Below are 27,724 nucleotides of genomic sequence, written 5' to 3'. Positions count from 1 at the left end.
GTTGGTGATACAAAGATCATCACATTCAGTTTCGTAGATTCTAGTGTGTCTCCAACGGCTGATGTTTGTTTACTTGTAAGCCTATATCCGCGAGTCCATGACACAGAAATGAGTTATCTACATGTTAGCATTCAAGCGTTGCAATGAATCTCTTCCTTTTCCGCCTCTCTCTCTCTTTCTGTCTGTCTGTCTCACACTCTCTCTACTTTAGTTTCAAAGAACTGAGAGAAACGATAAAACGCGCCCAGCAGTCGATTATTGATGAGACCCACTCTTCTTCTCGAAGTTAAAATACGTATCTCACATTAAAATTGTAAACTTTCTGTTTTCTTTGGCCGCACATTTCCACACGTGATCTTTAAGTATTTGAACTATTTCCTGACGCCACAGCCCAAATCATTTGTCCTTTCCTTTTCCCAGTTGAGCTTTAAAAAAAAAATTAATAACCACGTTATTTTTACAATTTTTTTTTTTGTGCTTGGGAATTTTTTTTCAAATTGCCAAAATGGTTTTAATTGAAAGTGTTTTAATAGCTGCCTCCATTTTACTTGATTTCCCTATATACCCGATCTAATCTGATTTTGTCTCACGCGCTTTTATTGATCTTTGCCTTGCCTGGGTAAACAGATGCTCGGCTCTGTCAGCTGACATTGTCTCGCAAGCCAATCAGGGCGGGACCAGGCAAAAGGCTATTATCGCTTCTCCAATCGAGGAAAGAAATTGTCTCTGTTGTGCAAAATGCTAATTGCGGTTGTCCAGAAGCTGACGCGTGATTGGGTGTTAGTTTTCCCAGGGATTGTCCAAACACGTCAAGACAATAGAAGAGTGTGAGTTGTATTTTTGACTTGCGGGCCAGACTCTCTGCTCACGTTCAATTGAAAAGAGGTAACACAGGGATTTGGAGCATGAAAAGGCACGCGCTCAATGCCCGTTGTGTGTTTGTGTGTGTGTGTGTTCTTTCCTGTTTCCTTCTACACAATTATTTTAGCGCATTGAAGAGATTCACAAATGCATTTGTCGACATGGCATGCTGGGAAAATAAATGGCATTCTTTCTTTCTGCAAGTGGTTACATTGACGTAGGCAGATTTACTCAATGTAATCCAAGACAGTTCAGACGATGTTTTTACAAACTTGTGGATGCGCCTTACGAAAAGTTATGATGTCACCAATGAACACAAAGCCTGGCAAGGAGTTTCAAAACGGAATTTGATACAAGTGATCTAAAATGATTTCGTAACAAAACAAAAAAGACTATTGTTACATTAAAAGATATCTGACAGAGTATCCGCGTCCAACACGTCATGCAGCCCAGTGTCTCACCTGTGTCTAACGACACCAACAACAACAGTGTGACAGAAGACAAACTTGACGACGGCGGTGAGATCAGTGACGAGGATCAGGTTGACAGCGACGATGACATCGACGAGAACGATGTTGAAAAAGAAGGTGGAAAGTTCTCTGACGGCGATTGTAGTTTAGAGGCAGGGGAACTGAAAGACCGCGGTTCGAGGATAGCGCCCTGTAAACTTTCCTTCAGTATTGATCGTATTCTACAAGGGGTCAATGAGGACGCTAAGAGAGCCACATCGCTAAGAGAATTACATGATGCTAACAAGGTACTCGCCCAGGAAGAACCTTGTAAACACCCTTCCGCGGCCTCTGGGCTGGGTGTTTTTACCTGCCAGTCAACTGACAGATCTCTCACTCGTCACGTCAGAGCCATCGCTGATGACATACCAACTCCGTACCATCACCCACTCCAAATTGCGTGTTTACCAACTGAAGTCTGCAGGATAGACTCCGGAGGGTAAGTAAGAAAATATTTGGCAAAACTGTTAGTTCATTAGTTTCCACTTTTACCACAGAAACAGAAGTTTAGAGAAGCACAACACGCGCAGAAACTTGAGCAACTTGTTGAACTGTCCAGTGGGTTGAATTGATTTTATTCCATAAAGACACTTCAAACTTTATGTTATCAAAAGTAAAAATAAAAAATACTAGTCGACCGGCTGCATACCATACGCCGCTATTTTGCAGGGCCGGCCATAGGCCACAGCAACCTATCCGACCGCATTGGGCCCCACACTTCCATAGGACCCGCGCTAATTCTATGTGTAAATTATTAAATTAAACCATTTTATAACTTATAACAGATTTATTTCGGCTGTCTGATTTACCAGGAGCTCCTGGAAATCTCCTGAAATTACAAAATATATGAAAAATCTCCGGAAATTATTAAAAATCTTTTGAAAACTCATACAATTCGGATGATATATATAGACAAAAATTGTCATTTTGGGGTGTCATTCAATATGGAAAACGCCAATCCTACGGGCGATAAATAAAAACGGCATTATGCATTAGCCGTAATTGTGTAATCTTGTAAAAGAAGCTTTTCGCGCCTCAAACTAATGAAGAATTACTTTAGTTCAACAATTCTCGTAGATGAATTAACATATTTGCTATTGAGCGTGATCTATGTAGGAAATAAAATTTTCATGTTACACTGTATGACTTCGCTACACGCAAAGCTCGCAAAGTTCTTGGGATAACTCTATTCCGCAGAAATAAAAGAGTGATCTTTCCTTTACTTCTTCTTCTCGTCCAAACTCTTGAGCGAAGAAGAGAATTATATATATATATATATATATATATATAGATTATCTGAAGACATGATATAATATAAACATTAAAAAAACAGACTGGAAAAGACTGTTTAAACCAATTATTGTATAAATAGGTTGAGTCTATAGACATTATCAAAAAGGAAATCAAATGTACGCCAATTACAATGTAGCTAACATAAACAGTATGTCCATTAGCTACAACTGTCGACATGGAGCCTTTATAGGTAGACTAACTGTACTAATGTTAGGTGCTGGTTGTCTCAACTCCAGGTCTCATAGAAAACATTCGCAGTGAGGTGGAAAAAATTTCTTGCCTACTTTATTTATTTTTTCATTAGCAGCACGTGGATCTAAAATAGGAGAATGTAGGCCTATATAGAAGAAGGAGTAATATTTCAGTAATTAAATGGAATAACCGTCTGATAAAACAATAGATTAGTTGTTAGGGGGGGGGGGCTATACAAATAACCGAAAGAAGATGCGAAAAGAGGGATAGGTCTAGAGCAGTGATTCCCAATATGGTCTAGGCGACTTTCAGGGGTTCACGAGAGTGCAAAAATGAATTGGGGGTCCATGAGATGTAAGCGGGGACTACGACAGTGATCTTATTTAAACAGGTCGAGACTTGAAATTTATTTCCCATTTATGAAATCAACTCATACACATGGATTCTACCTTAGCTAACCCTTTGAATTATAGGCCTAATCCTATTATTCGAATGCATTTGTTTATATTTCTAAATTTTAGCATCTTTTTTAAATATCTTAATTGCGTCTACAAGAAAGTAATATTGAACATGGCCAAGTCTAGAAAGAAATGTAGACAGTACAGTGTTTTGATCATTTGAAATTTAGCTTCATTCCTTCCTTCATCATGTGCCTTTTATGCAACATAGTTTACGTCATGAAGTCATGAAACTATCTAAAGCTGGAGGGTTTATCCGAGACACCCGTAGAAAACTTAAAAGTTCAAAATAGATCCACAGTGGACAAAATGTTCGCTTCCGCATCATTAAGAGAAAAAGCTTGCGAGCGTCTTACATTATCTCTATAGCACAATGAGGATAATTGCACACTATAGTGAAAATTTTATTTTGCTAGGGATATTAGCTCTTTTTTGCTTTAAAAAGGTCTATACCTGATACTTACTAGACATTATGGAATATTAACAGAAAATTTCTCATTTTTTAAATTTCATATCAGACATATCTAGTGGGAAAGGGTCAAGGTTGCCTATGTTATAATAAAAAGCTAAGCGAGTAGTTTAAATTGTAGGCCTAAACTTCATTGAAGCCCGACATTGAAATGTTATTATCAAAGCAGTTCACTTTTAGGCGTTTATAATTTGTTTGGTGAATTCTTGTATTACATATTAAATAGTATTTTGCTTTGTTTTAATGTGAATTTCATTATGAATATATAGGACTTAGAAATAAGTGAATAAAACACATTTGAATTTGATGAATTTTCACAAAAGCGACATTAACTAAGCTCAGAATTTACCGAAAACTGGAAAACATGGCAAGTGGTCTATGAGAAAAAAATAAAGTTTCGAACCACTGGTGTAGAGGATAAAGTCTGAAGACCACTGGTGTAGAGGATAAAGTCTGAAGACCACTGGTGTAAAGGATAAAGTCTGAAGACCACTGGTGTAGAGGATAAAGTCTGAAGACCACTGGTGTAGAGGATAAAGTCTGAAGAGTGGATCCAAAATAAGTGTGTATAAGATCCTTAATCCCCCCCCCCTTTTTTTTTTTTCTAACGAAGAAGCAACTGGACGCATTTTACAATACGCTCAAATATTTTGGTAATGTTTAAAACTGGACACGATGTATTTCTTTATATTACAATGAAATTGTCCATAGATCGAATCCTACTTTGCAGTGGCTCATTAAGTAACGGACAATGAACAATTCTTTGTACCGGTAACAATATAAAAAAAATCTTTGCAACATTGTTACATTGTTTGTAAAATGTTTTACATATTTCGGATGTTCCTTCAGAGTTGAAGATAGTTTACTTCCTAGTCCAAACCTCCCGCAGGACGACGGGGGATGGGAGCGGGCAGGGTTTGAACCCTGACCATCGATAAATCCAAACGACAATCCAGCGCGCAAACCGCACGACCAGGCAGCCATTGTTAAGTTAATATAATTTTTTTCAAACTTTTGGATTGAAATATTTTTTTATTAGTAAAAATTTAGTAGAGAGAGATGCGTCAACTTTGTTTTTAAACATCATATTTATACTTCATCGTTGTATTGACATTTTGTTGCTGGTTTACTGGTAATCTTTTGTTATACATTTAACTCATTGCTCATCTTTATAACACAATATTGTTTGATAATAGCTGTCATTTCACTTCATCATTTTTTTTTTAATTTCCCAAGAATAAAAAAGTTATTCAAGTAGTTAGATCTACATTTATAAATTAAACTATACTTATTGATAGTTTTAATATCTCCAAAGACATAATATAAAGGCCTTTTATTTAGAACAAAATACTTCTAGAGAAATAGATTCCTTCAATTTAAATTACAATTCATCGATAGTGAGCAATAACTAACACGTTATATCAGTAGCGTCACTGTGAGCCTGGGTGCAGAAATATTCCCTAGGGTAAGTTAAGTGAACCCTAATTGAACCCTAGTGTATCTAATGGGAGAGTACAATTTCAAGAAAATAACACATAAAGCAGTACATATGTTATGTTCCTCATCGGTGTAGGCATGAACGAGGTCCTCAAACCTCGGAGTCATTCAAAAGTCAATGTCATTGGTCAAACATTTAACTTGCTAGAATTCCGAGTCACACCTTGAATCTTCAGATATTCTGAATGTGTTTTTGCTCGTCGTCTAGAGATTGTCCTAACGGGCTCAGGACAACAAAAACAAAAATTTGACTGAATGTTTTACATCAGCTCCACAAGACAGAAGTTTGTTTGAAGCGCATTGGTTAGGTTACGATCGTTATTTAGCCTGCACAGTAGAAAGTCGATTGTTTCTTTTGTCAAGGACAATATCAACAATACTTTGAATAACTGGAAGAGTCATGGTCAAAATGTGAGTAAGGCTTTTGTTGTGCAGCCTTGTGAAAATGATACTACAAGGATGACCGAATGCTTCGCTATGAACAGTTGTTCAATTTTGAAAATTGAACATTGATACAGACCTCTGCAGCATTTGTAGTAGATAATGTTTACGTTTGCCTGACCACCAAACATTGAACTTTCCAGTATAATTTCTTCCAAATGAAAATCTTTGAGATCAACTAAAAAAAAGTTTTCAACTGTCTTCTTGCTGACGTTATACTGTGTTTCAAACACCAATGGAACTATGTAGAGATGCCATTCAATTTAATAGCGGCTCGCAATAGGAACAACAAATGGAGAAATTCTTTATAATTTAACATGGAAGAGTATAAGGGCGGTTTTTATAGTAGTTATAAAGCACATAAGCAGTGGTTCTAGGGTAGGGTTAGGGTTAGATTTAAATAATTTATTCGCTAAAAGCCAGTTCATTTGTTTGTGTAAGTTGTCTTATCTTATCTTATATAATACAGACGTTACTTCGATATGCACTGATTGGTTATTATATCATCAACTTACCTTTAACTTTTATATGAATTATATATTACGAACTATTCTATGGCTTCTTAAACCAAAGATTTGAAGATATTATTCACTTGTATTCTAGACACACGAAAAAAAAAAGAACTTTGGATAACAATGAAAACAACATAATTTATCAAGTAGAGTACTTTCATATTGCTTATACATTTTTATTATTATTACTATTATTATCATTAAAATTTTTAACATATCATAGCTGTACAGACAATTACAGAGCTATCTCCCTTGAACAGATTTCAAACTACCACTTTACATTGTCTACAATAATAAGATTGACATCTTTAGATCTGTTTTCATAGTTGATTACATATAGAAACACAGACAAGAACAATAAATATACACTGGTCTTAAGTAAAATTATATAAGAATTTGAACATTTAAACTGCTACAGTCAATACATTTGAATTTTTTCCCCTTATCGTTTGGGCTACTATTGGTCGTGAGCGCCTTGGTTGCTACTCCACTGCGTTCCATATCTACGTTGAATCTAAATTCCACAAATGTTTTTTTGTTCACATCTGTTAGCTATCTTGCACACATCTGTTAGCTATCTTGCACACATCTGTTAGCTATCTTGCACACATCTGTTAGCTATCTTGCACTGTGGGATTTTAAAACCAAGAAAAATTATTATTTTTATTACTATTTTTAGTAGTAGTAGTAGTATTCACTATAATTAAATGTTTATTATCATTTATTTTGTTTGAAATGAACGCTCTCCAAATTCTCAGGACGTCCATTGCAAGACTTTGTCTAGACAAACTTTTGTGAACGTTAATTGCGTGTGTGACTGATAATAGAAACAAATTTGTCATTTACAAAAATAATTAATAGCGTTGACGTTAAGAAATATATTTTAAAATAATCGTATTTTATGGTATTTAAAAAATGTCTATTAAAACATGAGTAAGTAATGATGATATGAAAATTATTAGAATCTTATGTAACAAAATACTTTTTAAACCTTAAATATGTATCCTAAATATTGTATTTAAATTAAGAAAAACATACCATATGTAGGGTTAGAGGATAATAGAGATTTTCGATCTGTCAATGAAAAATGACCTATGTGACTTTTTAGTTTAATTTTGCTAATTGATGTTAAGGCAAATACTATATAACAAGAACAATTATTCTGATGGAAGCTATTGTTAACTACAAGGAAAATAAAATGGCTGCCAGACTGAAGGTCGCGATTTCAAATTCTGCTGTGGGCTAAACATTTATCCGTCTACGTCTGCTGTCAAAATTGTCAAACCTCTGCTCTGAGTTGCTGCCAATTCTAAAAGATAAGCCTTCCGTAAGTGAAACGTAATCACACGAGATTTACATTAATAATAAAACATTCCAAATTTACATTGACCAGTATCAATCATAAATTTCAACATTAATGGAACAGAAATGTCAAAAAAAAAAAGCAAAATGCTAAAGACCTCAATAACCGCAGACAAACAAATGGTTTTAAAGTTTTCTACTTCCCGACTTGTACTACTTTTGAGGGTTACAATATAATGCAGCATTTCTCAAACTGTGGAGCTTGCATCCGTTGTCCGTGTGTGTGGGGGGGGGGGGCAACTTCCTCTCAAAGAGGTGCGCGAACTCTTACAAAAGGGAGGATGTGAACAGTTTCATTTTCATTGTAGATAGTAATCAATGATTGGCTTTTAAACCACATAACATTATAGTGTTACCAATATTTAAAACAAACATGCAAACTAAAACCGGGAAAATGTGTTATAAGTAAATGTCTTTGAGTTTCTTTTTCATGACATTCCTAAAGCCACACAGGGCCCAATGTGGAAAGTTGGATTGGAAACCTACCTTGCTCCCTATGACCCGGGGGGGGGGGCAACTGGTAAAAAGTTTGAGAAACACTGATATGCTGCACATCTATTTCATGTGTTTATCCTGAGGTGAGTTAAAAATAAAATATTTTTCTCCTCTAGGCTTGAAATAATGTCGTCACGTCCAGTTTGGCCTGAGGTCTTTGTTTGTCCCTGGACAGGAATGCAAAGAGATCGCTTTGGTCGTAAGTATAATCTACATTTAGAAAAAGTTAAGGACACCTGGCCGATTTCCTGCATTATGACTGAAGTTTCGAGTAGCAACTCGTTAGGGTCCGAAATATGACCCGTGGGTCGTAGACTGGGCATCACTGATGATTTAGTGTATTTATCACCCGGTGTAATAACTATTGTTTATTAAGCCCTTAGTAGTGCGATATAGGTAATACATGATTACGCAAAAAGATCTGTACAATATTGCATGCTTTAAAGTAAAAGTAATATCAGACATATGAGACTAGGCAGATTTAAGTACAAGATTTTTAAACAAGATTACACCCATGGGTGATCTGTTTGCTAAGCAATGCAGGCAAAGATTCAGGTTTCACTATTCTCATCACTTGAATCAGAAGTTTTGAGCTACAAGCAACAATCACAATCCTACATCTCGCCATACAAAGTAGACTTGTGCGGAGCAGAAATGCTGCAGTCATGATAGCATTGGTTGGCCTGCTGAAGCCACTGTTATATTGTTAATATCCGTAAGTATTCAGTGAACAGAGTGTTAGGAAGATGTGGTTCAACGTCGAACAACGGCTCACGTATATCAATTTAAATACAATACATTCACATTCAGAAGATAGAAAGTAGCCGTTTCATCTAAACTTTGCAAGCTACAATATATCATGAAATCGAATATCTTTTTTAGTTTTTTTTTTAGATCTAAATGTGACAGACGGACACATTGACCACACAAAACTAATAGTTAGGGTGTGATAAGAATGACTCACACTCACGCTAATTTTTTGTAGATTAGGGAAATAGGCATGACATAAGTTTAAAGTACCAATAAGTTTAATATTTAGAGTTGTAATAATGGACAAGTTATTTCATTCATTATGTACTTTCTTGGCCGGATTAGCCGTCTGAAATATACCGAATTTATTTGTTTAGCGTTACCTTTCTAGAAGATTAAAACGAAATTCTGTTCTCTGATAGATAACATCACAAAGAAATCTTCTTTATTTACAGACTTTCACTGAAACGAAGCATTAGTTCTAAAGAAACTTTGGTTCTAATCTAAGATTAGTTCTGGTGTAATAGTAATTTTGTGGAAACGTTACATTTAAACAAAACCTTAGGTTCTGGTACAACATTATATCAGAGAAACATCGCTTCTATTGCAACATATAAGTTGCATCCATAAACACACAGAAACCACTTCTTCCTTCTTATAATGATAACAAACTATTCAGAAATGGAAAACAGTCTCATGTAAATGACTTAAAATCTTAAAAACATATATACTAACCTTTAACCGCTAGAAAGATTTTGTACTTGAATTACAATTTTTGTTGAGACATTCAAACTGCTAACATGTTGTAGAGTTTACAAATGCTTTTATCGACCAGTGGTCTCACCATCTTTTGCACCCTTAAATTGGACGCCGATAATTTATTTATGTATTTATTTTGAATTACTTAGCGAAACTTTCAAGCTATAAGCTCAGTGCGCTCTGGTCTATTCTCTTTTCTGAGCCCGTGGGGGAGAGGGGGAGGGTTTTCGTGCTTTGCAAACACAACTCACCTCGTGTCGGGATTCGAACTCGGGCTCCATTGATAGGTAGTAAAGTGACTCATCCACTCGAATGTATATGGCAATGTATTTATAAGTCTTTCAAATGTTGCTCATGTTTTAAGTCCATGTGTTGTGTGCATGCAAACACAGAATCCTTTATAACACAAACAAGAAACAAAAGCATAGTCTGTTCTGAGAAGGGTGATGGTTTACTAACCCGGCCATCAGCTATGATCATATCAGCCGCTCTTGTTTTACTTCATGTGGAGTCTTCCCAGGATGTCAAAAACATTCCCTAAATATGTCTTTTTGTCTCCCTTGCTAATTAATGATGCCATTTATTGTCCGCGTTATGGCGAATCTATTTTGAAATACACAATGGGCTCAATTAAGGGGAGACAAATGTGGACATGATCTTCATAGCCTCTCTCTCTCTCTCTCTCTCTCTCTCTCATATACACACAATCACTCTTACATACACACAAACTCGTACTCGCACATGCTGTTTCTGTTCGTGAGTCCTGGATCAAATTCAAATCTTTCAATAATGTCTAAACAGTTTTTCCGAAACGATTTCTAAAAAAAAAAAAAATTACCACCATAACTCAGTGTGTGAACATTGCGTGACTATGGGTCTAATACAATCCATTTATTCATTCAATGTGTGACTACTTTTATAACAAAGTTTCTACAACGTAATTCAGAGACATTTCATAAAAACAATACGGTGGTCCGTCCATAGGAAAAAGATTTTATTGACGTATCGCAACTACGTTTCTCTTGTTTTCTAATAACCTCTAGTCTAGATCTAGGACTAAAAAAAAACTTTAAAGACTTTCTTTACAGACTTTGCACGGAATATATATTATCTATTTATAACAAAGCGAAATAATTTTATTTTTAATTTATTGATTCATGTCTTGTCTACGCCAGTAAATAGTTGTGCGAAGTTTCAACCTGAATGACAGTGGAAGAAATAACATGTTCACACTTTTTACATGACAGACAAGCAGATACAACAAGTTGATATAAGCTTTGATAGTAGGCCAATCAAATAATACACCCTAGAGTTATCTATGGCATTTTGGCATTTTACGTCTAGAGAGAAGATCTTTTCCCTTTGCAACTTCTTGTGTGACTAAAGTGGCCAATGCTTGATACACAGCTGCGGTCGCAGGTTGGGCATATGTAATCACCAGGCACCGTAACATTTTCACCCTTCTTTCTGCTTCTGTTGTGTATGACATCTGCACTTCGAGACACTTCCTTGATGCTCTCTCTCCATGTGGATCTATCCAGTGCTACTTTTTCCCAGCTGCTAGTGTCGATTTTGAAGAGCTTCATGTCGCTTTTGCATACATTCGTATACCGTAAAAGTGAGCGACCAGCGGCTCTCCTGCCTTCTATTAGAAGTGGACCTACTGGCATTCTATGAACGTGGCCAAGCCAGCCAAGGCGTCTGCTGCAAATAACAGAGCGGATGTCCTGGCACCCTGCTATTCGTTATGTCATTGGAAAAATACCCACACTTTAGAAATAGTTAAGAAATCGATTACAACCAAATGTGAAATAAATAGCTTGAATATATTGGCTCACGGCAAAGATTTCGTTCCAAAGTTATTATATAGGGAAGGGGGGCTAGATATTTACAGCTTGTCTTCTACATTACAAGATAAAAAAGATAAGATATATATATGTGTGTGTGTGTGTGTGTGTGTGTTTTGTAAAATGTTTTATATGTTTCATACATTCCTTCAGAGTTGAGGATAATTTACTTCCTTGTCCGCGGGAGGGCGGGAGATGGGAGCGGGCAGGGTTTGAACACGGGACCATCGATAAGTCCGAACGACATTTCAGCGCGCAATTCACACGACCAGGCTGCCATCCAAGAGTGGTAAGAGTGGTATTTCTTTAATAGAACAAAATTACAAAACTTGTACATATTTCCAAGAGCGAAAAAAAAAAGTTGGCTATGTAAGTAGTTTTGGAAAGGCTATTCAATTTTGTTTTTTACACATTGTTAAAGTACAAATCAACGAATATTTGTGAATCGCTCTTTAATACTTAAATCGTGAATATCCTTTTTTAAAAAAAAACTTTAAATAGTGCAAATATCATGCTTATAGCACGCTCACAACGTTATGGTCTAATATCCAGTGGGTTGCAGGTTACCTCGCTACATGTATGCGCTCAGCAAACACAACTCTGCTTGAATTGAAATTGAAACTATAGCCCACTTGATAGGTAGCCAAGCGAATCGTCACTCAGCCAGACATCCCACACCCTATACCTTATAGCAAGAAAGATACATAAAATATTACATAAATTTCATTTAATTTTTTTTCCAATTCGCTTAATATTGAAAAAAAAAAAAACATTTGAAGCCAAAAACTAGCCGTTTCGACACAAAAGATATGAATGTTCTTAGGTTTGATTCACTTGTATGTACTAACCTTCCAATACACTCAATATACACAATATAAATGTTTACTGAAAATGATTTGCTTTATTATTAAACCCAAGGTATGGCTGCCTGGTCGTGCGGTTTGCACGCTGGACTGTCGTTCAGATTTATCGATGGTCCCGGGTTCAAACCCTGCCCGCTCCCATCCCCCGTCGTCCTGCGGGAGGTTTGGACTAGGAAGTAATTATCTTCAACTCTGAAGGAACATCCGAAACATGTAAAACATTTTACAAACAAACGTTTCAATTGAGTTTGACCCCTTATTAGAATTTATTGTGGCCTCGTAAATAAAACAATGTCAATTATAAATCTAATAGGTCAAGTATTCTTTTCTCAGCAATGAATAACTGTTCCCATTTTCAGATAGTTTAGTAAAATTAACAGTCATATTAGACAATGTTTAATGTTTTATTTTGCTGGTAAATTATTACAATATATATAAATCTATTAGTATGACATAGCCCTAGACCGCACTAGATGGAGAGAGACCAAGAAAGCTATGGACAGTGAAAAAACAAGCGTTTCATACGAAAAATGGCCAGCTCCTCTATCACCAAAGCGAAAACCACATTAACCTGCAATATTTGTGGGGCGGGAGTGTCTCTCCAAAACAGGGTTCACAGTCACATGAGAAAGTGTCGAGATGAGTCGGCCAACTTAATATAAATCTTAGTTTTTTTAAGAAATTTTTAAATAATTCATATTTAGACTTCACAGCTCCGAATTTTTTGTCAGAAAAAAGGAATTTTTTATTCTGTATCTGTTAGCTATGAATTAAGTTCTAGCGCCGTGAGCGAAAACTTGTATTTATTTAAATCACATTTACTTTCATTTTTTTAAATATTTACTAGCCAGGAAGATGAAGAAATATATATACACAATATAAATGTGTACTGAAAATGATTTGCTTTATTATTAAACCCAAGGTATTGATTTAGTTTTTTTTATCAGTAGTAGTATTTTAATACAACTGTAGTAAATCATAAGATAAAATCTGTTTAAAAGCCAGTTTATTTGAAACAATAGTTGAGGTCATAGCATAAAAATTTGAATACAACCAATTATAATACGACCTTATGTCAATGTAACAGCACAACAATATCTCTTTTGTTTTATCTTTGTGCATCCGGCCTTTAAATTTTGATGATTACGCGTATATATGACAAACAGAACTGATTAATCCGAGCAGAATACATGTCCTTGCAACAAACTATTTCAGCTTTGGAAAATTTGATTTGAGATTGGCAGAGTAATTGTAAATATATACATAGTTACAACATATTTGATTCAATTATATATATTCTTACTCATTGAGTAAAACTGGTTTATGAATAAGCCTTATTTTTAATAACTTAGTTGTAGAACATCTAGCGCTTGAGTTATAAAGGGAGAATTCCCTTTGAGGGATTAAGGACACGACAATCCCTGCTGGCCAAAGAAAGCAGTGAATATTTGCATGTAACAAGAATAGTAAAGTTTCATTGATAAAATCTTTACATTTAGAAACACAGAAAAGAGCTGCTACTTCATCGACACATTTATTTTTTGCATTGATTCATGTCTTGCCTACGCCAATAAATAAGTGTGCAAAGTTTCAACTTGATCCGAGAATGGGTGTGGAAGAAATTATATGTACAGACTTTCTACCAGACAGACTGACAGACATAAAGAGTGAGCTGAGATAAGCTTTGTAAAAAAAAAAACACAAGATAACTAGTGTTAAATTACATTTACATGAGAATAATTAATTAAGTCAATGGCAGATTTTGAGATACACTCTTCTCGCCTGACTAAATACGCCCAGAGTAAAGAAATTGGTACACAGTGATACCTTAAAGCTCCTTTCTGCTCCGCTATCAATCAGAATTGATCTAAGACTGTCGCCATTTACAGGCTATGTAAAAAGGTAGCCTACTAGAATATTACTAATGTGTTTAAGTATACGCATACAAAATAAACAGTAAGCAAGCAGTCGGAAGACTATCAGTCACCAATAGCACTGAAGTCTTATATTTATAAGAGTTATAAGAGACCCCCCGAAAGAGGAAAAGTTGCTATTACTTGTGTGTGGTCTGTCTGTCCGTCCGTTTCGTTAAGTTAGCAGTAACTAGAAAATATATTTAATTTAATAAATAGTGTTTCATACACGTGTTGCACAGGATTAATAGAAGTGCACAGTTAATACACTTAACATTTTAACAAAATGGAAAAGTTTCTTACTTGAGGCTGATTGAGAGATTGGCCATTTAGAAAATCATCAATTAGATAATCAATCAATAACATCTGTTAGGCAAGGTTCCCATTGAACTATACCTATGAAATCAGTTCATTCCATACATATCAATATTAAAAATGTAATAGTAATAACTAACATTTATAAATTTCCGTATCCTGCGGTATTGTCCCGTTAGCCTGCCTAACAATATGCCCAATTTGTACAATGTTATTGACAACACTTTCAAACTTTCGATACGTACAAGTCTCGTCTTTTTAGCATTGGCGGAGATAGTGTTGTGGTAATCTGACATTCTTGCTGAAAATATTGAAATCTGCCTGTTAGATTAGATCAGAGTACTACAAGTCCTTTTTGTGTTCCTTTAGCACGAAACAAGAGTATATTTGTAGAAGCGAAATTAGGTAGTAACTATTCGTAAAATAGTGTAGATATTTTGAGTTAGGAAATACGTTATAATGTTATTTGTATTATATTCTTATTATGGAGTACATTGTATTTATTACATTACTGTGTGGGTGTTTCTTGGTGGAGGGAGGGGCGCCCATTGGGTTCCAGGAGAAATTATGCTTCGCTACGTTTTTACTCTATTAATAATAAAATATGTATTTTAACTACAATCCAAAGACCGTGTTTGCACCCACCTTGTCAACAAGTGTCCCCCAGCCCCTCAAGTTGTAGCTTCCTACAGTTTTACAAACGATGGTTTTATAGGAAATATTTAATGGACGAAATTCTGTTAAAATACTTAAGAAAATAATTGCATTGATGAGTGGCTTTCGTTTTCTGTCTAGTTGTCAGACGAGTTGGACATCCATATCAGAATAGAACTCCTCCGAAAAGAAAAAAGCCGAGGACAGCGTTCACCAGGCAACAGGTTCTAGAACTGGAGAAGAGATTCTCTAGGCAGAAGTACCTGGCGTCTGCTGAGAGGTCAGCATTGGCGAAATCATTAAGTATGACTGATGCCCAAGTGAAGACTTGGTTCCAGAACAGGAGAACAAAATGGAGGTTAGTCCTTCGGTATCTCTCTATACACACACACACACACACATCGCTGTGTAGTTTGTATTTGTGTTTACTCTTGGGGATTAGTACAATACAATACAGTAATTTCCCCTTCGTTTTCCTTTTGATTTTGAATATCCGGTTTCCATTATTTAAAGCAGTAACCTACACAAATCTGGTAAAAGAAGAAAAAGCGATATGGACTAATGTGGAGGCAATATTAGGAATATATAGAAAAAAAAACATGGCCGATATTTCAAAATAAAGAGACAAACCAATGACGAAATACTGAAATTTTACGAAAGCAAAATAAAAAGTTAAGAAATGTGATTTTACTGTAGGCCTGCTATAAAAACAGTAAAAAATTATCGAATATTTTTTGAAATACATAGCTTATAAAAATTTTCTATATTCTATATAAGAGAAAAAAACCTAGCTATTTATAGTTAGCTGCCATAAAGTCAAATCTAGTTTGTAAATTGTGTTCATTATGTTTTTTTACATGTGCCTATTATAGCTTGTTGTATCACTGAATCGTAGCAACACTATACAAGTTACATGTCAGATTTTCATTATAAAAAGACAATGATGAAGGAGAAGTCAGAAGGTCCGATGTACAGTAGAGAGTTTAACTTGACTTAGATTGTTGTTCTGTGCAAACAGAAACTAGAAAACATTTAGACATAGAGTTAGAAGAAAAACATTACAGACTTTTCATCCACACACACTATGATATTTTGAAAGGTGATATTTTGAAAGGTGATATTTTGAAAGGTGATATTTTGAAAGGTGATATTTTGAAAGGTGATATTTTGAAAGGTGATATTTTGAAAGGTGATATGTTCAAATGCTTAAGATCACCAGTATTTGTTTTTTATCAAATACGTTTCATTAAATACAATAAGTAAATAATTGTAAATGTTAACAAATATAATGAAGCTTAAAAATAATTTAGAGAATACTAGTACTATGCTTATTTACGGTTTATAAATTGTAAAAACTGACCAGTTATGTTTATAGCAAATAGACCATATATTTATTGAACCTAAACTTTCATTTATGCCTTTGCTAAGAAAATATATTATTTGCGTAGTAAATAAAACGATATTGTGAATAGCTTTATAAGTCTCAACTATTTATTTCTACAGACGTCAAACAGCCGAAGAAAGGGAAATTGAAAGACAAGCGGCCCATAAATTTCTTCTAAGTCTCCGCCCAGAGGACGCTAGCAGACGAGGGAACGTGTGTTGCGAGCCTGCACCGATATCACATTGATATCACAGCGCACCATTAACTCTTGTTAAAAGCGTAATAAGAAAGACTGTCCAAACATGTCGCACATTCTGGCCACAAAGACTTCATTTCTTCTACATTTAGAGAGTATATGTTCCTGGCCAAACTCCTTGTGTATGTTTCATTCAACAATAAATCTGGCGTTGATTTTTGGTCTCACTTTGTAGTGGAAGAACAACACATGGTATTCTTTAGATTTGTGATTGACATTTTCTGCTGATACCTTTTGGTTCGTACAGATCGTACTGTGCCAAAAAAATGTGACCATTTCCTCAAAGGATGTTGATGTTTTAAAAGTTAAAAATTGTGTGTAAACTCACCACTTAGCAGATCATGAAGATAATTCAAGTATCAGACTATTTAGATGGATAATGTTTGAGTTCAAGTGTCAGACTATTTAGATGGATAATGTTTGAATTCCTGTTCAATGGAGATCAATGCTGAAGCACATTTAATGATAATTGACATATGTTTCGAGTCAGTAGAGAGAAACAGTTTATTTATATTAACAACTAATTTCACGCCGCATTTCATCCATTATTCCTCATTCTCAAACCTTTTTTTTTTTGACCGACTGAGCTTCGTGGTGCCATTCATGTCCAGATGTTGACCACAAAAATAGTAGCCTGGCCTCTCCTATTTTTACTTCTGAGCAAACCACTAACACAAGTATAAAGTAGGACATAATGTGAATAACGAAAGAAATTATTTAAATTTTTAAAAAAGCGTTTTCTTTAGTGGAAATCTCTTGTCATTTAACTTTTTTTTTTTAAAGTTTAATCTTTAGCACACATCACTGGCGGATCAAGAACTTTGGAGTGGGGGGGGGGGCGAAGTTTTTCCAACAAACCCTAACCCTAACGCCCAGTAAACCCTAACACTATGCATAAACGTGCGTATATATATTCGATATATGAGAATAAAATAAGACTGTTTCTCAAACTTCGGCGAAAAAAAAACAGTCATGTTGAGGCCTTTCTCTTGCAAGCTCGGGGGTCTGGGAGAGCGCTGTAAGGTTCTCAGGGTGGTTCGGGGCAAAGCCCCGACACCCAAAAGCGTTTTCTTGCATTTTTCACTGCAGAAACTCACTCTCCTGACATCTACAGCTCATTATTTATCAGTGGGTTCGCCCCTACGCCAAAAGCGTTTTTTTGCATTTTTCACGGCTGAAACGCATTCTCCTGACATCTACTGCTCATTATTTATCAGTGGGGTTCGGGGCGAAGCCCTGACGCCAAAAGCGTTTTCTTGCATTTTTCATGGCTGAAACGCATTCTCCTGACATCTACGGCTCATTATTTATTAGTGGGGTTCGGGGCGAAGCCCCGTCGCCAAAAGCGTTTTTTATTGCATTCTTCACTGCAGAAACGGATTTTCCTGACATCTACAGCTTATTATTCATTCTATTATAAAGGACCTTTTGAAAAATGTTTGAAAATATTCTAATATGAATTTATAGTCCCTGAATACATTGCAAATAAAACCGATTTGTTCCTTGAAAAGATAAGATACCACACATATTTAGATTAAGGCTTTGAGGATCGCCGCCGAAAAAAAAAATATTCGATAAATAATATTCAATAAAATTCAAGCATAAATTGTGAATTATAGTCCTAAATTTATTTAACTAGAAAAAATATGAGATAGAGTAAAGGTTGGAAAAAGGCGACTAGGAAAAGATTATCTGGCTTTTGAACTCATCTCAACCGTGACTGTTATATTGAAAAATAATTTTGTTTGAATTATAACTTTTCCAAAGCAAAGTCTTTCTTAAAATAGTTTTGATAAATTCATGTGAAATTACACAAACTCTGTCTGGAAAGGGGAAGGGCGGTAAAATGAAAACGATTAATCCTCGCTCCTTTTTATAATTTCTGCTAATGATTGCATTTTGCATTCAAGAATAGGGGTTGGGTGACTCGATATAAGAATTTACTTTATAGCATATATAAATTATATTAGTGACAGATTTTTTAAATTTTGTAATTTCTTACTATAATACAAAAAAGAAAAAGTATTGGTTTGTCCGATGGGGGGAAGGTGATTGCATGTATCGCACTTCCACCTGTTTATATTATATAGATATTCGACTAATTTTGTTCACATACTATGATTTCTCCATAAAAGTAGGACCGCCCCCCCACTCAAAGGGTATAGATGTGAAGGGCAGTAGAGGTATTCGCTCCTCCCCTTCCAATCGGCCAACAGGTGAACGACATAATATAAACCCAGTTAAAATACCAATAACAAGTTTAATCATATAGATATTTCATTGATTTTGTTAGCAATCTGTGATTTCTACAAATAAATAGGACCGCCCCCCCACTCGAACGTTTATGGTGGAAGGGGGGGGGGGTTGATGCCATCGCCCCCTCCCGACCCTACCATATCGGCCAAAATACTAGAAGGAGGGGGGCGAAATAATCTAAAAATAGGTTGAAATATAAATAATTAGTATATATTATTAACATAAGTAATAAATTCGTATAAAAAATTGTGTGAATTCTATACTAAAAGTCGTCCAACCCCCCCTTCGATCGCCCCTACCGCCCCCCCCCCCTGGATCCGCCAGTGGCACACATACACAACACCATTACTGAGCACTATGCAGAAACAAAGCCACGGACCAATGCGAGACACCACTCCACAAAACTTTCCATGACATTGTTCAATAACAACATACCAAGGCAAAAATACATAACACCATTTTAAGGTAACATTACATAACACCATTCCAAAGTAACATTACATAACACCATTCCAAAGTAACATTACATAACACCATTCCAAAGTAACATTACATAACACCATTCCAAAGTAACATTACATAACACCATTCCAAAGTAACATTACATAACACCATTCAAAGGTAACATTACATAACACCATTCCAAAGTAACATTACATAACACCATTTCAAGGTAACATTACATAACACCATTCCAAGGTAACATTACATAACACCATTCCAAAGTAACATTACATAACACCATTCCAAGGTAACATTACATAACACCATTCCAAGGTAATATTACATAACACCATTCCAAAGTAACATTACATAACACCATTCCAAAGTAACATTACATAACAACATTCCAAGGTAACATTACATAACACCATTCCAAAGTAACATTACATAACACCATTCCAAGGTTACATTACATAACACCATTCCAAGGTAACATTACATAACAACATACCAAAGTAACATTACATAACACCATTCCACAAGTAATATTACATAACACCATTCCAAGGTAACATTACATAACACCATTCCAAAGTAACATTACATACACCATTCCAAAGTAACATTACATAACACCATTCCAAAGTAACATTACATAACACCATTCCAAGTAACATTACATAACACCATTCCAAGGTAATATTACATAACACCATTCCAAAGTAACATTACATAACAACATTCCATCCAAGGTAACATTACATAACACCATTCCAAAGTAACATTACATAACACCATTCCAAGGTTACATTACATAACACCATTCCAAGGTAACATTACATAACACCATACCAAAGTAACATTACATAACAACATACCAAAGTAACATTACATAACACCATTCCACAAGTAATATTACATAACACCATTCCAAGGTAACATTACATAACACCATTCCAAAGTAACATTACATAACACCATTCCAAAGTAACATTACATAACACCATTCCAAAGTAACATTACATAACACCATTCCAAGGTAACATTACATAACACCATTGCACAAGTAACTATTAAAGAGAGCCAATGTCTTATTGAGTTTATATTGGAAAATTTTGTTAAACTTTTAATTATAGTTATTTTTTTAGTTATTTATTGCGAACTTGGGAGTTTGGAAGCGTTCGCATAGTAATGGACCTTTTTGTTTCTGGAACTGCATTATGGCTTAGGAGACTCAAAAACTCATAACCAGGCCATGCATTTCGTGCATTTTCAAATAACGAATTAATACAAGTTCGTGTTGCTGGACTATGATGACGTATGATCGCCAGACAGGGTCGGCCTTAGGCATAGGCAAACTAGACAGCCGTCTAGGGGCCTCCGATTGGTGTGTGGGGGGGGGGGAGCAGCACAGGACTCAAAGAATTTTTTTAGAGAAAGAATAGTTAAACATAGATCAAATCTCAAACATATCAAAACTCTATGGCTCTATGTCTATTAGCCTAGCTCTCATAAGTGTCTACTATGATTGTAGATTTATTCACAAATGTTTATATCTATTTGTTAGACTAGATATTTCTTCCTTTTGGTGAAATATCGAAACGTTATATCTAGTCTGGTGGTCATCAATCGTCCATGAAACACTCTCGTGCTCTTGGCGCTCTTATCAATTTGACGTGTTTCTTGATTGAGCTAGATATGCAGGTCGGTTTATAATTCATTGCGTATTGCTTGATTGAGTTAGATATGCAGGTCGGTTTATAGTTCATTGCGTATTGCTTGATTGAGTTAGATATGCAGGTCGGTTTATAGTTCATTGCGTATTGCTTGATTGAGCTAGATATGCAGGTCGGTTTATAGTTCATTGCGTATTGCTTGATTGAGTTAGATATGCAGGTCGGTTTATAGTTCATTGCGTATTGCTTGATTGAGCTAGATATGCAGGTCGGTTTATAATTCATTGCGTATTACTTGATTGAGTTAGATATGCAGGTCGGTTTATAATTCATTGCGTATTGCTTGATTGAGCTAGATATGCAGGTCGGTTTATAATTCATTGCGTATTGCTTGATTGAGTTAGATATGCAGGTCGGTTTATAGTTCATTGCGTATTGCTTGATTGAGCTAGATATGCAGGTCGGTTTATAATTCATTGCGTATTTTTCGGTCTTAATTTTTTTTGTTTTTCTATTTCATTTGGGGCCACCCCATTCGCTTCGCCTAGGACCTCCTATTCACTTCGTCTAGGGCCTCCAATGACCTAAGGTCAACCTTGGATGGACTCATAATTGAAAATGTCAAATATAATCAGTCTTCAATCTATTTTCAATAGAAACTGTCCCCATTATATTGAGTATTATTACCAAACACGTATCTATATGTATATATGTTTGCATTAATGTAAGAGGACAATAAAATAAATATCTCCTAACAGTCAAGGCTTGATTCTATTGTTTAAATGCGTATTGAAATATTTTGTTAAATTTAAGCCTGTGATTATAATGTTGATTAGGATGATGTTGATGACATGATTAGATAAAAAAAAAAAAACAAGCTCGATTCCAAGAGATTTGAAGGCAAGATCTAAAGTGAACAACTCATTGTTGACTTCATCTAGGTCGCTATGAACCAAGGAGACCCGAAGTCACACTGTTCCATTTCTTTTGTGTAATACAAGAGACAAACGCTCGACGTAAAAGGTGCTTCAGATAAGATCTAGGAAAATAATTAACTCTTGTTAGACATCCGCAACTGCACATATGTTGTCCATAGTTGTCATTGAAATATATATATAAATATTAGTATAGAATTGAGGTAGATTTAAGCAGTAAACAGTGAACCTAAAGTGTTGATTCGTGAAACACAAACGGAAGCGAATGGGAACATATGAGATTGGGTTGAAGTCACTAACGTAACACGACTCAAAGATGTTCACAATGGTGTCACTTTTGTTTAGTATGAGAACGATTGAGCTCTGAAATAAATTCAACAACGTCCTAATAAGCAATCTGTGAGACTGTAACACTACATGGGAACGTTGTCTCTCTCTCTCTTTCCTCTACACTTTTTTTTTCCATTCCTTTTCCTGTCCTCTTCTATCCACCTGCCTGGTCGTGCGGTATACGCGCTGGACTGTCGTTCGGATTTGTCGATGGTCCCGGGTTCATACCCTACCCGCTGCCCTCCCCCGTCGTCCTGCGAGAGGTTTGGACTTGGAAGTAAATTATCTACAACTCTGAAGAAACATTCGAAACGTAAATTATTTCACAAAACATTTATATTGGATACGATTGTGAGGGAAGTTAATAGAGGAACATAAGTAAATGAAAAAAAAAAGGGAAGCGAGAAAGTGATTTTAAAAGTCAAAGATTTCAGAGAGAGAGAGAAAGACAGAGAGACAGAGAGAGAGACAGAGAGAGGGGGAGGGAGGGAGGGACAGAGAAAGAAACTGGATGCGTCCTTGACAGCCACTGAAAGTTTGCAGAACGACTGCATCATGTCGCCAGTAATTTGTTTTCCTTCCCGAAGACCCATCAAACCCCTGCATTCATCCGACTAGACAATATTGTTAGGTGACATGTTGACGTCTGTTTACCTCTAACCTTCACTGGCCTATGTTTTTTTTTATAACAACAACAAAGGCGTGTATTTATCTTTAATATTCTTCGCCCCTGGAGAGTTCTCTAAACATCCTAATTAGACACGGATGTTTTCATCAGAGACTTTGTTCAACAACTTTAGTGAACAGCAAAATGGGACCACAATTTAATGTTTTCAAAAACTGAAGAGCACCAGGTGACAGCGTCCAAAATAAAATAAAAAAAAGTTCTGCTGCTAATTACATCACAAGCAAAAAGCTCATTAAGAAAACATTAGTTTCTACAGTGGCGTCACGTAGGAGGTAAACTTTTGCACGTGTGACGCCCCTGTATGCAAACGAGAATTTAGGGTTTGAGCAATTATTTATGTCGCTTTTAAAGTATTTATAAATATAAAACTTCCAACTAAGTGATTTTGAAGATATTAACCAGCTCTTTGTGTCATGGTTTTAAAAGATTATTTTCAGTGTTGCCATTATGTGTTTGTGTTTATGTGTGTTTATATTTTGTGTTCAAACAGAGAATTTGTGAAACTTGAAAGCTGCTTTTCATTCTAATCATTTCCAAGCCACATTCCATCTGTGAGTCAAATCTTCAGTCGTCAGTCAGAATTCATAAGTAAGGTCTGCAGTCTTCCACGTCAGAATTCATTCGTAAGGTCTGCAGTCTCCCACGTCAGAATTCATAAGTAAGGTCTGCAGTCTTCCACGTCAGAATTCATAAGTAAGGTCTGCAGTCTTCCACGTCAGAATTCATAAGTAAGGTCTGCAGTCTTCCACGTCAGAATTCATAAGTAAGGTCTGCAGTCTTCCACGTCAGAATTCATAAGTAAGGTCTGCAGTCTTCCACGTCAGAATTCATAAGTAAGGTCTGCAGTCTTCCACTAAGAATCTCAAAGTAAAATCTGTAAGTCTTCCACATTAGAATATGTAAGTCTGCAGTCTTCCACGTTAGAATAAAAGAAAGTCTGCAGTCTTCCACGTTAGAATCTCTAAGTAAAGTCTGCAGTCTTCCACGTTAGAATATCTAAGTAAAGTCTGCAATCTTACTATAAACCTATCGGGCCATCACCATCACTTAATGAACTTGATAAACGTTGAGCATTGTTTTTCTTTCCATCTGTTGAGGTGTGTGTGTGTGTCTTGCTGTGTCTTGTAGGAGTTTCTCGTTTCACTATAAAATATTAAGGAGACAATGAAGTGAGCTACTTGGAGACCTGCACACATCGGTGGACTGGTGTCTATAAAACCTTTTTTAAGATTAGTACATAAATTGTGGTGATGGATCAATTGGAAAATTTCACTCTAAGCTAAAGGTCAAGGACGCTAAATTGAACTCCAATGCTGCTTACAAAATAAAAAAACAACCCAACTACAAACGGAAGTAGAAACTTGTATTCTGACCTACTAAAAAGTGCACAGAAATGATTAATCAAAAAACATAGGTTGTCGACCTTTCCTCTAGTCTGCACACCAGATACATCACAATGCTTGCTATTTATAGATTTGGCTTCATGTATGAAAATGTCCAAGAAAAACGAATGGGAGGTTTTCTAGCGGCTAGGGATTAGATTGAAGTAATTGTATTGATATTCAAGTACGGTTGCCTAAATGTCGACTGTTATAAAGAAAAGGGAATATACAATTGATATAAATAATAATAGAATATGCATCCTCCGTTTAGGACCCCTCAACTCAAGAAAACATTAAGAAACTGGAACAGACACAAATTAGAGCAGTGACATTCATAACAAACGAATATTCACATTAGACTAGAGTAACACCTTTAGTAAAATCACTAAATTTAGAAAGCCTTCAGGACAGAAGGCTCAAAAGTAAAGTAGCAATTATACATAAAACACTGAACCATAATCTTCAAATACAAAAACAAAATTTAATAAAATACTCTGAAAGACACAAAGATAAAGGCACATTCCTCGTCCCATATGGTAGGACAAATTTGTACAAATACTCCTTCTTCCCTAGTGCTATTAGAGCATGGAATGGGTTGCCTGAGCTAGCCAGGAAAACCAGTGACTTGGCAGAATTTAAGTCATTGGTTAATATGCATGACTAAATGCATGACGCGTAGGACGTAATCATCTTCTTTTCTGAAGTAACGTCTGTATTATATAAGATAAGATAAATAAATGTAGTCTCAATAATTTAGTGCCGGAGTTATCCACCTTCCATAAGAATATTCTCAAACAAAGCTGCTCTTTGTTGATAAAACAATAATCCAATTGAAAGGAAAGATTTTCACGTGACACTAAACAATGTCAAGGACGCTAAATTGCACTTGAAGAATGCCAACCAAATAGAAGTCATAAACAGAAAGGCTTAGCAAATGTGATTCTGCAGTGCACACAAATGATCATGCCACTTTTTACAAACCAAAGCTTATCAACACACTTCCCTTAGTCTGCACACCGGATGCACCAAAACGCTATTTGAAGGTTGGTGTTGATATTGGAGAAAAAAGGTCCATGCAATGACAACAAATTCCCAGCAAGGATCACTAGAGTAGAGCCCCCTAGTCTTAGAGTTTCTGTCATGTAGGACAATGTTCCATTCACCAACAACTTTTGACAATGGAAGTAGGCTATACTAATAATGCCATAGTTGTCTTCTTTCAGTCGACAAGTTTGATTTCATATATTCGAAGTCGATGAGAAATTATTTAGTATTTAAATTACTTAATGATGCAAGAATTTCATAGCCCAGAAGTGTTAAGAGATTAAAGCTACTATGGTACAAACTAGACAAATAAATATTATCAGAGATTTTCATGAGAAACTAAACTAGGTCAAGGACGCTAAATTGAATTTTAAATGTTGACAATTAGATTTTTTTTTAAAGTTAGAAAAGAAATGCTATTTCAAGCTTATCAAAACTTTTTTTTTATTCCGTACACTAGATATATAAATAGTTAGCTATTCCTACTTTTCACACTACAAATTAAAATGTTTAATATTGTGTAGAATGTAGATGGTCAGTGCACTATGAAATCTTTATGTATAATATTTGCATTTCTATTAAAAACAAAGGATTCGGTATTTACAACTAGATCGAACCAGTCAATTTCTTCTATGTATTTTTTGTATTTCCTGTCCTAACCAGCGTTTAACTTATTAAAAGGCGCAGTTTTTAAACAACACAATAAAAAGGGATGATTTGATTAATTCATTGACAAGGAACTGTAACTGGGGGCAAATCGGTATCATTCACGAGTAACATTAGAGTAGCCGGTCTTTGTTCCCTTTCTTTTTTATATTTCTCCATTCCAAATGATCGTGGTCCCAGTGGGGTGGTAGCTTTGTGAAATAATGATTTTATTTGCCGCTGACGCCATTTTTTTTGGTTGATGCCCGGATTCCTGGGGTAACAACATGGATGGAATAAACTGTCCGTTTACAAGTAGCCACTTGGGGCCATGGATGGGTAGATGCCACAGGGGGTCAAGGACTTGCCAGAAGCGAAATTTAATCGGCAACGCTGCTGTTTCTCAGACTTTGTTTCCGGAAATGTGTAGTGGCAGCTGGAGAGGCTATCCTGGCAATAATGAAAATCTTGAAATTGTGGCTTTAGATCTTCCCCCGGCATTGAATTTGTTTTTCTAGTAAGAGTCATGGAAAGAAGAAGAACAGGGGTGACAATAAATGAACACAAATAATGGATGATCTAACTTTAGTTTAGACGTTATTGATTTCAGGGAAAAAATGTCCCGTTTTAGCTTTTATTTCTCAATCGTTAATGTTTCTTGAATGAAATGAATTTAATTTTTATGTTTCTAAAGAATTGAATGGCTTTTAAAAACTGTTAAATTAAATTAACTTTAAAAAATGTAGACCTGAATATCTGCCTCCAAATATTTCGTTTGACGATAAAAAAAACTTCTGCACGAGGCATTGGTCGTCTAAATAGGGTTTGCCTAAATAATTTAAATGTGATTGACGTGGGCATTATTATTGTAGCTTGTATTAATTTCAAACTGTCTTATATATTCTGATAAACCGTTTTGTTACGTATTAATAAATATCAAGATCAACAAACATTATAGATTACCTTTCGAAAAACGACATGTCTAGGCTCCATCCTTTTCCTTCCCAGAAGGCTCCACGAACCTATGAGTTAAATTGAGGTATTGTAAAAAAAAAAAAAAAAACATCTAGAAAGTTCAGTGTCGGAGAACCTAATTTTAGATAAGAATTAAAGGCAAGGGAAGACAATAAACGTGATGATTCAAATAAGTTTCAAGTTTCAAGTCAAAATTATTTTTGTAAATCTGTTGATATTAAGTGATATTGTGTGTTAAAAGTATGTGTTTAATTATGTTTTGTTTTGTTTTTTATGTGTTTAATTATGTTTTGTTTTGTTTTCATTTGGAGAATTAAAGTTTTTTATTTCGTTAAAAAGAAACATTTTTTTATTTATTTCGGTTATGAGGTATATATCGTACTTTCAGTCATTAGATTCAACTCCCAGAGACACCTGATAATTACGATTCCATTGTAACAAAGACGCACGTAATACCGAATACTTAGAATTTAGTGTCTTTAAATTTCTTGTATGTTTACATCTTCAGAAAGTATTATT

The 27,724-nt window shown here is 35.4% G+C and overlaps 1 protein-coding gene across 1 annotated transcript; it reads left to right on the top strand.

Moving 5' to 3' along the window:
- The first annotated feature begins 853 nt into the window (after positions 1–853).
- Positions 854–21,954, top strand: LOC106064705 (T-cell leukemia homeobox protein 3-like). Its single transcript, XM_056011412.1, has 4 exons — positions 854–1,809; positions 8,206–8,288; positions 15,332–15,548; positions 16,694–21,954. The coding sequence occupies exons 1-4, from the start codon at positions 1,304–1,306 to the stop codon at positions 16,818–16,820; spliced, it is 933 nt and encodes a 310-aa protein (XP_055867387.1). The 5' UTR covers positions 854–1,303; the 3' UTR covers positions 16,821–21,954.
- The last annotated feature ends 5,770 nt before the right edge of the window (positions 21,955–27,724 follow it).

This window comes from Biomphalaria glabrata, chromosome 1, assembly GCF_947242115.1.
Source record: "Biomphalaria glabrata chromosome 1, xgBioGlab47.1, whole genome shotgun sequence".
Taxonomy (NCBI): domain Eukaryota; kingdom Metazoa; phylum Mollusca; class Gastropoda; family Planorbidae; genus Biomphalaria; species Biomphalaria glabrata.
Note: the sequence above shows the minus strand (reverse complement) of the source record. Positions and strands in the feature narration are given on the sequence as shown.

Bases quoted from the DNA above. Each gene is read 5' to 3' on its own strand.
- LOC106064705 (XM_056011412.1), top strand. From the start codon at position 1,304: ATGCAGCCCAGTGTCTCACCTGTGTCTAACGACACCAACAACAACAGT. The intron at 1,810-8,205 runs GTAAGTAAGAAA...TTTCTCCTCTAG, and splicing joins TGCAGGATAGACTCCGGAGG to GCTTGAAATAATGTCGTCAC. The intron at 15,549-16,693 runs GTTAGTCCTTCG...TTATTTCTACAG, and splicing joins AACAGGAGAACAAAATGGAG to ACGTCAAACAGCCGAAGAAA.